This window comes from Arachis ipaensis, chromosome B08, assembly GCF_000816755.2.
Source record: "Arachis ipaensis cultivar K30076 chromosome B08, Araip1.1, whole genome shotgun sequence".
In the NCBI taxonomy this organism is placed as follows: Eukaryota; Viridiplantae; Streptophyta; class Magnoliopsida; order Fabales; family Fabaceae; genus Arachis; species Arachis ipaensis.
In genome coordinates this window covers 43,167,267-43,181,804 of record NC_029792.2, presented here as the reverse complement: position 1 = coordinate 43,181,804, position 14,538 = coordinate 43,167,267, and the positions used below count along the sequence as shown (strand labels likewise).

The 14,538-nt window shown below is 32.9% G+C and overlaps 2 protein-coding genes and 1 pseudogene across 2 annotated transcripts in view; 1 reads left to right on the top strand and 2 right to left on the bottom strand.

Moving 5' to 3' along the window:
- The window catches only part of LOC107613048 (mitogen-activated protein kinase 19), a 5,116-nt gene extending 631 nt beyond the window's left edge, over positions 1-4,485 (top strand). The window contains exons 2-10 of the mRNA XM_016314882.2: positions 362-770; positions 890-1,017; positions 1,126-1,185; positions 2,384-2,533; positions 2,645-2,800; positions 2,947-3,158; positions 3,263-3,364; positions 3,510-3,679; positions 3,884-4,485. Coding sequence (XP_016170368.1) covers positions 362-770; positions 890-1,017; positions 1,126-1,185; positions 2,384-2,533; positions 2,645-2,800; positions 2,947-3,158; positions 3,263-3,364; positions 3,510-3,679; positions 3,884-4,275 — 1,779 coding nt within the window. The 3' untranslated portion in view covers positions 4,276-4,485. The remainder of the gene's footprint in view (positions 1-361; positions 771-889; positions 1,018-1,125; positions 1,186-2,383; positions 2,534-2,644; positions 2,801-2,946; positions 3,159-3,262; positions 3,365-3,509; positions 3,680-3,883) is intronic.
- LOC107610993 lies at positions 4,588-8,483 on the bottom strand (annotated as a pseudogene).
- The window catches only part of LOC107614365 (protein SRG1), a 4,271-nt gene continuing 1,510 nt past the window's right edge, over positions 11,778-14,538 (bottom strand). The window contains exons 3-4 of the mRNA XM_016316575.2: positions 13,283-13,610; positions 11,778-12,209 (exon numbers count right to left, since the gene is read on the bottom strand). Coding sequence (XP_016172061.1) covers positions 11,949-12,209; positions 13,283-13,610 — 589 coding nt within the window. The 3' untranslated portion in view covers positions 11,778-11,948. The remainder of the gene's footprint in view (positions 12,210-13,282; positions 13,611-14,538) is intronic.

Sequence of the window (14,538 nt, the reverse complement as noted above, 5' to 3'; positions counted from 1 at the left end):
GATTTTGTGCTAATTTGGTTTTGAGGATGAATTTGGAATAGCCATCGCTTTTGGATCGATTTCTTTACAGCCAAAAAAGTTTGTTCATGAATGATATTCTAGCTAGTTGTTATGGGCTCTCCGTACATTTGATTAATTTTCGGCATTTGTTAAAAACTTCTTTTGCATATTCTGGTGCTCGTTTGTCTCAAATTATTATTTTTTTCAGATTTTATGATGAAAGAGTTTGTTTTTGAAAGAATTATTGTTTACTCAATACCAAAGCTTGAAGGGATTTGGTTAACTAGTTATGTTTCTGCTTGGTTTTAAAGAATCTGTTTTTCATTTGATTATAGTTTACATCTTACATGTCAATCTGCAGGACATGAAAGAGTTGGACTTCTTCACCGACTATGGGGATGCCAACAGATACAAGATTCTTGAAGTTATAGGGAAGGGTAGCTATGGAGTTGTCTGTGCAGCAATTGACACACACACTGGGGGGAAAGTTGCAATAAAGAAGATTAATGATGTTTTTGAGCATATATCCGATGCCATTAGAATCCTGCGCGAGGTCAAGTTGCTAAGACTTTTAAGACACCCTGATATTGTTGATATTAAGCGGATCATGTTGCCACCTTCAAAGAGAGATTTTAAGGATATTTATGTGGTCTTTGAGCTCATGGAGTCTGATCTCCATCAAGTCATCAAAGCTAATGATGACTTGACCCGCGAACACCATCAGTTTTTTCTTTATCAGATGCTACGTGCTTTGAAGTATATGCATACAGGTATCTGCTCATCTATCTTTTCTCTCACATTTTTGCCTTTGTTTCTATTTCTGTCACTGTTATATTGTCTTGAAATATGAAGCTAAATTGTTTTTGAATGATCTTATGTATGATTACAGCAAATGTGTATCACAGAGACCTTAAGCCCAAGAACATACTGGCTAATGCAAACTGCAAGCTCAAAATTTGTGATTTTGGACTTGCCAGAGTTGCATTCAATGATGAACCAACTGCAATATTTTGGACGGTAATGAGGGTTTATTTAAGTTGAATTTAAGATAGATATGGCCATTTTTATATGTTCAGTTATTTCCATGAGGTCTCCATCTCTCATATTTCCTTTTGGTGATTGCAGGATTATGTTGCTACTAGATGGTACAGAGCCCCTGAGCTGTGTGGATCGTTCTCATCTAAGGTATAATTTTGCTAAACTTTGTTGTTTAAGTCTTCTGTGGCGTAACTATGTGGTCATCCATGCTTTATTTATAACAGAAACTTTATTGACATTATTGACTATTGTAGTTTCTAGACACATTTTTGAATTAATAAAGCTTAACTGTCTTGGTTGAGCTAGTTTGTCTTTCTGACGCTTTATCTAATGTTCTTACGATAGTGCCCCTCAATTATCTTAAATTTAATGTTTCCTAGAACCTTTATTAGAAACTTGACATTAGCATGTCCTTCTGGTGCCAACACTTCGACTAGCACACTGAACTATATGAATATGTTGATTTGACTTAGTTTTGATAATATCCAAGTATTTTATCACTAGTGAACTATTGGCAAAAGCTGCTAGAATGTTTAACCGAAGTACAATCATCTGGTTCCTTGATCTTATAATCTCTTAAATTGTTTTATTTCTTGGATCTTGGCTTTTTACAATTTCTTATGCTTGCTTCATTCCCAAATTACTGTCATCATGTGATGCCAATCTTTTCTGCATCACTTATACATCAGTATACATTTAATTTGGTCACTGAATTAGCAGTTATTGCTATGGGTAGATAGCTAATAGCAATAAAGACTCAAGGTTTTCCCCTGTAAATTCTGATCTGATGTATAAAAATTGACTTGTGTTATAACTTATAAGTAAAAGCCATGGGTATTAAGTCATGGAGTAACAACTTCATGTTTAATGTTTAGTAGTTGTGTAATTGTTGATGAACTGGCATTTAGTGAAATCCTGCCGTAGAAAACTCTTAGGACATGAGTTGGCAGTCATATGCAGGAAACTGTACTTTCTCGAACAGGCTGAATGGTATGAAATTTCATATGATTATCATTATCTTCTTCTGTTCATCATTATCGTAACACTATGTAACGAGGTTAACATGCTTGACCCAAAAAGGAGAAATTGAAACACTGGTTTGCTTACATGACTTGCAATGTTGTGCTTATTGTTGTATGAAATGCTTTGTGTGTTTTATAGTAAACAGTAATGCCTAGATTATAAAAATTCTTGTTCAGGGAGGACTATTGATCTCTCCTGGAAGTTGAATTATCTGTCCTTCAGGTAACTGTGTCGGTTTGTCTGTTCCCCTGAAATGGTTTGGTTGGAATGTGTAATTGTCCTACTACTTTAATATTCTGATTTTGTTTGCATTTGTGTGCAGTATACACCAGCGATTGATATATGGGGCATAGGATGCATTTTTGCTGAGGTGCTAACAGGAAAACCGTTGTTCCCTGGCAAAAGTGTTGTGCATCAATTAGATTTGATTACTGATCTTCTTGGGACACCATCACCCGAAGTTATTGCAGGAGTATGGATCACACTTACGTTTATGTTTCATTTTCACTTTATCTTATTCTTATGTGATTTAGTGAAGTGTATTTTAAGTATTTGGCAATTAACCTTATTCTAACTATTGCAGGTTCGAAATGAGAAGGCCAGGAAGTACCTCACAGAAATGCGGAAGAAACCTCCTGTGCCATTTGAAAAGAAATTTCCAAATGCTGATCCATTGGCACTTCGCCTACTGCAAAGGCTTTTAGCATTTGATCCAAAGGAGCGGCCAACTGCCCAAGAGGTGATTTTCTTATCTACTATGGCATATATTATGTGTCCCATTATGGAATATCAAATTGAGTTAATTTTATGTTCTTTGCATAAAAAATTATCTTTCTTTTGCTCAATATAAACCTGAAAGAAATTATCTACTTGTTTGGTTGATAGGCACTAGCTGATCCTTTCTTCAAGGGTTTGGCCAAAGTTGAGAGAGAGCCTTCATGTCAGCCAATTTCAAAATTGGAATTTGAGTTTGAGAGGAGAAGATTGAATAGGGAGGATGTTAGAGAACTACTGTATCGAGAGATTCTGGAGTATCATCCTCAGCTTCTCAAAGATTACATGAATGGAATGGAAGGGACAAATTTCGTCTATCCTAGGTTAATTTAACGGCCATAGCTTTTTACTTGCAGATGTAATAGATGCAGGTGTAGTGTATGTTTATACTTAATGCATTTTATTGATGCACATATGTTCCTTGCAGTGCCATAGATCATTTGAGGAAGCAATTTGCTTATCTTGAGGAAAACCATGGTAAAAGTGGCCCTGTGATTCCTCCGGAGAGGAAGCATGCTTCCCTTCCAAGGTAAGATTATCACATACTAACCCTGAAAGTCTTTGTCGTTTTAGACATTGTATTTAGTTTCTGGTTCTTGCTCACGTGTTGAGTTTGGTAGCATGTTTTATTTCTCATGGATATGTTATCTAATTATGCAACTTCATTTTTAAAGGTCCACGGTACATTCTAGTACATTTACTCCCAGTGCCCAGCCATCATTCCCTCCGAATGAGAACAAGCAAATTGCAGAAGATGCATCTAAGATTTCGAGAGCTGCTGGAGAATCTAATTCAACCAGTCATATAATAAGGCCTTCAAGACCTCCACCAAAGGTGCCAACAGGTATAAGCTGTATATAAAATGGTGCTTACCTTAATTATATTTTGTAAGTGGATTAATGCATAAGTTCGGAAAGTATAGAGAAAATAAAAAAAAGCAGGAAATATGTGTGTGTAGCTCAGCAAAGCACTTCAATAATCCCTTGTGACTTGGTTTTATGAAACTGAATCTGAACTAAAGTGTCTTGGTTTTCTTTCTTTGCCACAGCAAAACCGGGTAGAGCTGTAGGGACGACGGTTTCATACTATGATAGTGGGAGAAACATGAAAGACAATTATGACCCAAAGATGTTCTACCGAAATACTCTTCCTCAAGCAGTCTCTCCACACTTTTTCCAAAGGATGTGCCCTACAAACCCCAAAACACCATCGGAGGCATACAAGGATGTTTCACAAGGCAAACACCAACTTCCATCCCAGCAGGGTAATGTGCCAGCGAGACTGGCTATAGATCTTAATACCAACCCATACTACCAGCACGGGAAGAGTGATCATGTCTCTGCCATTGATGCTAAGTTGATTCAAGCACAATCTCAGTTTGGTGCAGTTGGTGCTGCTGCAGTAGCCGTGGCTGCACACAGGCACTCGGGGTGCTTTTAGTGTTTGATTATCATAGGTTGTTAGGAGGTATTGAGTTAGAGACATGTTATATGCTCTGTGCTCTATGCTATGCCTGGAGTTGGAGGGTTAGGAAGTTGCTTAATTTTTAGTCTGGTTTAGGTATGGTTTTTCACTTCTTTCAGAGTACCATCTATGTAATTATATATGTACATCATTTAATTGATCAATAAAATGATAATTGTTTTTCCATCTTGATGCAAAGATTATCTCCCTATTTTTGGGAAAAAAAATATCTATCCAAGCTCTGAAGTTATAAAAAGAACTAGGAATTTAATATGAATTCTACTTTCTTTTATCTATAAACTTTGCCAACAGGGCCAAGATAAAATACTGAGCTAAAATAATGAACATAATATAAGTTAATTCAAAATCTGAGGAGTTATCTTTTAATTACCAACATGGCATAGTAAAAGATGAAAAAGGATTCTAGAACCATCCATAAGGAGAACTTGTGACTGGAAGAATAATATCGAAGTTGCTAACTGTCCATTCTGCTACATGGCCAACATCACTTACATATATTTCAGTCCCTATGTTAATTGATGTCCATGTTCTCTTCACAGGTTTGGTTCCAGGATCCTGCATTAAATATGTAAATAAATCATTGCCAAGATTCAGAAATTCCCTCACATTCAAGTAGAATATGCCACTGATTTTAGTTAACTTGCCTGATAAAAATAGAGTGATTGAGAGAGCCTTCCAACGTCAAGGACCCAAGTTCTTGGATCACCAACCCACCCTTCCCCTTTCTTCGTCGGATACCCGTAGTCGCCCCAAACTGGATGGGGCAGAATCTGGAGAATCTCTTGAGGCTGCGGGTTGCTATACGGATCAGAGGTCTTCACTGGTTCCTCCAAGTGCTTGGCATTGCCTGGAGCACGGTAGATATGATAAGCGTCGTAAGGGAAGTGTGTTGCATTGGTCCGGTGAACCCGGGTGCCGTTGGCAAAGGTGTGGTAAGGAGGACATTGTTCAAGCTGGCTGGGTTTACACCATGCTTCAATTTCCGGGTTTATGATCATTTCGCTATACCTGGTAACATCTGAGGTTACATCCCCATTGCATGGCTCACCATTGTTCTTCCAACAACTTCCTATGTCCATGAGGTAGAATTGGCTCTTTGGACCCCCTCCTTGCTTGATATCAAGGGTGAACTTTACCTTAAAATGAGGTGATTCTGGTACCTATGCAAACAACTATCGTTATTATTCGAGTGATAATAACACAGAATTATTTTATGTAACTTAACATCCATAATTCATATATGTAACATCTATAATTACATATTTATTACGTCTAAAATTATTCATTTGTTTCAGTAATAATTAAAGAATACAAAATAAAACAACGTCTGACTATTTTGGATTGACTTTTATTGTCTTTCGAATATTTTTACGTTATTCACACTTAGAAAACATCAGTTTAGACTTGAAAGCAATAGCCACATATCCACAGAATGAATTAATTGAATAGTTAGAGAGAAAAAAGAACATACCACTACCGACATGCCTCTTGTTTCATAATGGTATCCAGCAGAGAATCCTTTTGTAGCATCTGATCTCAAATATAGCATTAGCCATGGATACTTAGAAGATGTCTTCAACAAATTGTGAAAAACCCAGCTTCCTTCACACAATTTCTTCTCCCAAGACACAGAGTAATAAGATGTATCATTCATATGAATTGCTTCCTTGGCATCAGCATCCAAGTCCCATGATCCATAGAAACCCCCCTTCATGATCTTCTCTTCCTCACCATAACCTTTGGTATAGTTGTGGTACATTGAAGGCATGTTCATGCACCCTTTTCCAAAGCAGGGAAACTCTGGCGGTTGCGGGAATGGCTTCGACTTGAAGCCATTCTTTGGACACATGGCGGCCGTTGTGTCCAAGTTTCCGTTCTTGAGCATTATCATCCAGAACTGCCATGACCACGGAGTGTCGGGAACCTCGCATTTGCTTCCCAAGTATAGCTCCTTCCGTGCTGCATATTCATTTACACTTTGTGTCTGAAGCATATGGCGTGGATTGCTTGATAAGCCTAGTCTGTTCTGCCATTCTTCCACCTTGTGATGGTAGGTCGGCTCTGAAGAAGAAAAAAGGGATCACTAAGTCATGATATTTCTTTATACAACCATACTAGATTTACGTTAAAATCAACTACTAAAATTAGCTACTAGTATTATACAAATAAATGGTGTAGTTGATTTAGTAGCAGAATTTTAATGTGCAAAAAGTATTTTTGCTCTTTCCATAAACCTATTATTTTCGGAGATATTCAATGTACTCAAACATAATTATTATATGCTTACAGACCAAATTTAAACCTCCAACTCTTATTTAATCCAACGAATGATAACTAATTGACTAACTCAAGTTGGTTGTACACTAATAATGTATATTAATAGACTATCAATAATCATGTCATAGTCATAACATGTTTATTGAAACACCTAGTTATTAGTAAAATTTTGACTAATCTGATTTGATCTGTAAATATATGTTTAACTAGTCTTAAGTTGCTAGATTATTTTTAAGAACCCTACTAATTTATTTTAACCATTGTAAACGACTCAAAAGAGATGGTAAATCTTTTAACAAAATAAATAACTTGGTATATTGGCTGTGTGCTTACCGCGACAATGAAGGTGTTTAACATCAACGCAATCTGCCATTCTTGGGCTCCCCATATTTGGTGCTTCTTCTCCAACCTCGTTGCATTGATTCCAAGACTCAATGGCAACTCTAAGGTTATCGGTTTCCATGCCTGGATCTCCAATGGCTGATGTCTGATTATCTTTCAATAATATGAAGGCAAATAACACCCCAAAAGTTAATAATATGACAGACACATAAAGACATGTAGCACAGCAACCTTTCTCCATTGTTAACTACGGAGAAGAGTAGTGATGTACGTGTGAAGCATAATATATAATAAGTAAACTGAATGAAAATATTTTAAGTTTAAAACGAATTTGATAATATAAATCTGATTGGATGATTGTGTAAAACTATAATGATCAAAATTAAACTCTTTTAAATATTAATTTGTTTCTGAATAAATTTAATTATTCAAATATTGGGTACGTGGATAAATGGATATGCATGTTATTTAGATAAGATAGTTAATATGTACTTGGAAGTTGCATTCGGAGTCTCTTTTTAAACTGATTCCACTAACATCTGAAATTAGAAACTTCAGTTTATGAATCCAGGATATGAATTTAAATCAATTTTTTTAAAAGTACATTATTTATGAATTCTTAAATTTTAATCAAATTTTAAATTAAATATTCTTTGTTAACTGAATACACAAAGGATTCGATTATTCCACNCTCTCGTTCAACTATTTCACATCAAATTTTAAATTTTAAATTCATCAATTTTAAATTTCAAATTTTTAAAAAATTCAATTAATTATTTCAAAAAAATAACCATCCAAAATCTTAATTTACCAAAACATTTCACTCCAATATCCTCTTCTTTTTCAACTGGCGGTTATCCCACCTTCATCAATAATCATTCCACTTCACCTTCAGCTTGCCATAGGCCACTCACCTTTAGTAAAAATAACTATCCACTCAAGAATAAAAATAATCATTCACATACCTAATGAATTGAACATCCAACATATTTTAATTGTATATAACTAAACACAATCCAGTCAAAATAATCATCTACATAAAAATTAAAATAACCATCCGCATACCTACTAAAATGACCATCATAAATTGACCATTAAATACATTAAAATATCCCATTTACATTAAGAATAAACATCTCATTTACATGAAAAATAAACATCTACATGCATCTTGTCGCCAACAATGTTGCAGCGGCAACAATGACGCTCCTTCTTCTCATCACCACCATTTCCTCATCATCGCAAGACCCACGTCATAATCAGATACCACTTGACTCAGCTCTTTACCCAACTACTCAGCCCACTGCATGATTTTTCCCTTCTGGCCTCTTTGCATTTGGCTTTTACCAGCAGCAGCAGGCCAATGATAATGGCCGAAGGTGCAGCAGCAACATTACCACATGTATCTTGTCGCCGCTATCATGCCTGTCGTTGTTTTGTACCGACGATGCATCTGGCTGAAGGTGCAGAAAATTCTGCTGCCAAACGTTGTTCAGCCACGTCGAAATTGGTTCTCCATCGCCGGCACTAGAGAGAGTTAGCATCTCAGTGCCGTCGCCATCCTTAGACTCGGCGTCTCCCTCCTCACTAAAATCCTTCTATTCGCTGCGGCATTTTCAAGATTTGGTGACCCGATCCGGTGGCTCGTCTGTCTCACCTTCTTCGCCAAGGGATTCATCAAGCCCGGTCTCGAGAACCGCGTCGCGTACCAGTTCGTCTCACTCTTCCGAAGCTCCTTACTGGAGTTAGGGTACAACTTGGTCTTCAGCGAAGCGCTTCTCGCACCGGTGATTCTGTCGGTTTCAGCGGCATCGATGAGAGAGGATGGAGAGGGAGAGAGAGAGAGGGAGAGGGAGACGGTAGAAGGTGTTCGTAACTGTTTGGAATCTTTATTTGCTTTGTATTTAAAATTGGAAATAATTTTATAATTAATTAATTTAATTGTCATTTAATGTTAATTTCAAAAATACTCCCATTGTACACTAATTAAATTGACTCCACATACTTTCTCAATTATAAAATGTAGTCTTTATTTTATAAATTATTATTTTATTATTTATTTATTATGTTTATTAACCATTAAAAATAAAAACAACAACGAAATAGATCTTTCATCAATCGTGACTTCTATACATATTTTGACAATGAATCAATGAATTTTTTATCACTCGACCTGTTACATCTATAAAAAGTAGAGAAATTGTGTTTGTTGGTAATTCAATCGTACAACTAATCACACCACAACATGGATTTTTTCAAAATTCAATCGATTGGAAGTATTACACAATCAATTTAATTACGCTATATAATATGTGTTAGGTGAAAACTCAGGTGAAGTCGACTTCACGTGAAGTTGATATCTGAGAGCCGTTAGATGAAAATTTAGTCAAATCAATCAAATCATGTAACGGCTCTCAGGTATCAACTTCACGTGAAGTCGACTACACCTGAATTTCCCCATTTTTCTTATCATTCGATTGAATTTCACGTGGCAATATAAGTTTTTCCAAAATTCAATCGGTTGGAATTGTTATACATTGCGCTGCGCTATCTATTATGCCATTTCAGAAATGACATTGAGGAATGCTACCTGAAACTCTACGAGTCAAATTGCATTTCAAATTTAGACAAAACTGGTTAAATGAATATATGGCAATTAGTTGTTTGTTTTCTTTCTGAAACTGAGGATTTTCTCATGGGAGACTCCAATGGCTCATTTGTTGTGATTTTTGCAGGTCTTCATATGCACTCATCTCATGGATTTATTGCAAGGGCATTCTTTGACCAAGGTTATTGCTTGTGCATCATAGTGGAGTTTAAGTTTTCAAGGTTTCATCAGCTGAGTCATTGTGAACATAATATCTTTGAAATTTGAATTGTTTCAGTCTCAGCAGATTAGCTTTCATACAATGAGTATACTGAAGCCTGACGATAATTCCACGCCTTGAAGACATTGTATTTTTATATAGCTATCTTTTTCTTAATTCTGCCATTCAGTATGCTAAGAATTACAATAACCATCATATGATCACTTATGCCAACCAACTTAACAGATAAATTTTGCTAACATGCATGTTTACTAAACCTAATAAATGCAATCTCTTTGTCCTCTGGAGACGGAACACTGAACACCAAAATATAAACACTTGAGCATGCATATGTTTCAGTTAGAATAATCTGCACTAAATGATACTATTTGATTCAATCAATTATAATGGTTTTCTTGTGAGTATTGGTTATTGAAATTACTAAGTAAAAATTGAAGTAATTCTGTTTTCTAAGGAGTTTTCAGTAGGGTTAGTTGTATATGGTTTAGTTAATAAAAAAACCAAACCTATTTTTGGATTAGTCAAAAATATAAATTGATTAATTAACTAAATTGATTTTATATGATAAAATTGGTTATAAACTAGTTAAAAAAAATAAAAATTGATTTTTAACCAATTATAAAAATAAAAATCAATTTTAAAAAATAATCAATTTTTTTTTAAAATTGGTTTTTATATAAAAAAATTGGATTTAAAAAAAAAAAAAGTAAGAAATCAGTTTTTAACCGATTACGAATTACTTTTAACTGGTTAAAATTATAAACTAGTTAAAAAAAATAAAAATTGATTTTTAACCAATTATAAAAATAAAAATCAATTTTAAAAAATAATCAATTTTTTTTTAAAATTGGTTTTTATATAAAAAAATTGGATTTAAAAAAAAAAAAAGTAAGAAATCAGTTTTTAACCGATTACGAATTACTTTTAACTGGTTAAAAACAGTTTTTTACAAAAAAAATCGGTTAACCAATTTAAACACAAAAATTACATAAAACTTGATTTTGATTTTGGTTAACCAATTAAAAACTGATTTTTAAAATTTAGTTTTGATTAACCACTTTTTAATAATATAGATATAATTTTTAAAATTATTTTATTAAATTGGTTAATCAAAATGTGATTATAATTTTTTAATCGGTTAATCACAATTTTTTATGTACCCCTATAGTTTTTCTTTTGCTATTATAATATTGTATGCAGGCTTGTTCCAGGACATGCGCATCATAGCTATGGTATTCTTTTGCTTTAGTAATATAATCTCTATTTTGAAAAACTAATGAAAATAACGTGGGATTTTGGTATCGTCCAGGACTGCACTGTGCACTGCTTGCAGGTGAAATTATGTTATGATCTATATATATTTTTTTCAACTTTCTATATTCTGACGCAAACTACATTGCTCATGCAGGTGTGCCACATGAAATTATAAAAAGAGCTGCAGTTGTGTTCGATGCTGTTGCAAATAACAAGTGTGTTGAAATTACGCCATTATGATTGAATTTATATTGGCTTAATATAATTAAGAAATCGATTGGATATCTGTAGATTGTGATTTCTGTAACTGCGAAATATGATGAACGATGAACAAATTAAAAATCAACGAGATGTATAAAATGATGAACAAAACCTATGAACAAATTGATAATAAAAAAGATTTGATGGATGATTACAATTATAGAATTGAGTAATTGAAATACAAATTGTTGATATATTATGTACCAATTATTAATTTTAGAATTGAAAAAGATAATATTAGAATATCTTTAAAAAAATTTTAAAAATATATTTTGTTATTGCATCATTTAATAGTCGAAATATTCTAGGCCATCCAATCCTTTGCCAACTGAATAATTCTCTCGTAAACATGATAATAGCGCGTGAGTAACAGATTCTGAGTTTCTGACTTCACTTGAGTCCAGGTCTCAGCAGCAAGGTTTCCTAGCTTCTAAACTTACTACTAGCTTCTACACTATTTATTCCAAAAATTTAAACAGATACAAATAAGCAGGCTATATCTTTAATTTTAATTTATATTCAAATACAATAATCAGAAAAGGGCTTACTTTTTAAGAATTACAAGCCTTCATTTCATTCAATAATATAATGCAACAGTCCAATAAGGCAACAATCGAGCATTCATTCTTGGAACATTGAAATAGTGAAAATTAATGTTAAAGCCATTCAATCTCGATGCTCTGTTAATATTCTCATAGCATCTATGTAAGATTTTCCATCAAGTTTACGAGCAAATAATCCCTCTAGGTACTCCTTTAATTTGATTGTTTTGAATCGTGGTGGTGTTTCTTTAGTGATCAAACTTGATGCAGGACCTAATGTGGTATCATATCTTGGACTGTAGAATGTAGCAATAGAAAGCCTTTCCTGTTCAGAATTCACCACTGCTCGATGCTCTATACTTCGATATATCCCATTTGTTACAATCTGCATTATTAGTACGTAAATATGCAATCAAAATAACAAGTAAAGAAAAAATAGAAAAGCCATATATATACTCAGTACAAATTCATATACAAAATCCACTTTTTTTTTTTTTTTCAATTTAGAGGTTGGATTTAATTTTAAGTCATACCAAAGTATCACACTTCACATTTGTTATTATTAGTTGTACTGCTTTTTAACTTATATAATATAACACAAAAGTGAAGAATGAGTAGTATTGCTTTGATATATAAGATAAGAGTTATGTTAGGTAATCAATGACTTTCTTGAACAACATGAATAATAGATTCTAAAATTAGCTCAATTCAAATAAAACACACTACATTCCCAAATTACTCACCTAAATCTTAATATTAGAATAACTATCCGTACACATAGTGAATTGAACATCCGATATATTCATTGTTCCTATTATTTAATATTTTTATTGTCTACCTATACTTTTTTATAAGACAAAACAGTTAAGTATAACAAATTAGTCATTTCTCTTAAACCAATGGTCACTTTTTCTATAAATAAAGGTTGAATTACAATTCAAACTCCCCTGCCCCTAAAAAAAGCGTCTTATTTCATGCTTAATCCTTTATTACGTTAAAATACATAAGTAAATTGACTTTTTCTAAATATGTAAATTGACCCTTAATACATTTTTCATGGATTATTATAAAAATTAATTGAACAGACTTATCAAAGGTCGTTAAAATGACATATTTAAGAAGGAAAATATTAAAAGGTGAATACTTTTAGTATATAAAAAAAGAGTTAGTTAGCATTAATTTAAATGTAGAATAAAACTAAAAAAAGAGTATTGATCACCCAGAATTTCTCATTTAAGAGAAAATTCAGGAGGCAGTTTCACATTACCACAAGTTCAAGGGATTAAACATAATTATTATGGGTAAAATTGCATATTGTAAAGTCAAAGGATAGATTTGCCGACATAGACAAGTTTATCAACCAATTTATATATTTTCAAAGCATATAATTAGTTAATTACCTAAAGTTTAATTAGAAAGTGTGAAATATAGTTAATCGTAAAATAAGTATGCATATACCTCCAAGGCATCCCCAATGTTAATAATGAAGGCATTAGGGAGGGGTGTAACAGGAACCCATATGCCATCTTTCTTTATTTGTAGCCCTTCAACTTCACTAACTTGTAGGAGAATGGTTAAACCTCCTCCATCTGAATGTGGTGTGAGACCAATAACCTTCTCTGGCTCAGGACATGGAGGGTAATAATTCATTCTCATGGATTGTATTCCATCTACTTCAAATAACTCTCTCATTTCTTTTTCATCCATATTCAAAGCTATTCCCACTTGTTTAACAATAATATTGCCTATATTTTTCAGCTCCTCTGAGTAAAGTTCTAGAGTCTCTCTGCAGCCCCACAAAAAACCCAAAATCACAATTAACACACATAATATATTTTTTAACCATTTTTTGCTGTTAATTAACCTCCAAATTAAACTATATTAAGTACTATTTACCAAAAAAAAAAACTATATTAAGTAATAAATAATTAAGAAAATATTTACACATAAAATTGTCATTATATAAGGTTATTTTGGTAACTAATTATGTAATAAATTTTTTATGAGTTTAGGTTTCTTAATTAGTGTACAACACTACACCTGATCAAATTATAGTGATAGTTAATTGTATTTAATAGAAAGTTACAAAGTAAATTAATAGTTCTAATAATGAAAAATTTTAAGTATGAACAATATTATAAGTTCATAACTATATATGGAAAGCACAAATTCATTCAAAGATTGAATTAGCTTGACAAAATTATCTAAAACATTTTATAAAACTATCTAAGAATGACCTACTTTGTGTAAATTTATTGAACTATTTTTTTTTATTAATATCAAGTTGTTTACATTATTTATGGTTAAGATTACAAATTTTCAAAATTTTCATGGTTAAATGTAATCCATAAGAGATTTTATCTTTTTGTCAAGATACACCTTTACACCCTAAGGCACACATACAGACACTCCCTTCCCTCCTATATGTTTTATATAACTACTTTCTAGACACACCTGAAATTTGAATCGGTATACTTTTTAAGGGATACATAAATGTAAATGCCACTAAACCAAAAGTCTTATAGTGCATGTAAGGCTAAGGCTGTATATGGTTAAGGTTAACTAAAAAATAAACATGTTTTTGGTTAATCAAATATTTAGTTTAAGTTAATTAATCAAATTGATTTTATATGATAAAATTAATTATTAATTGATTAAAAAATAAAAAATTAATTTTTAACCGATTATAAAAATAAAAATTAATTGAAAAATAA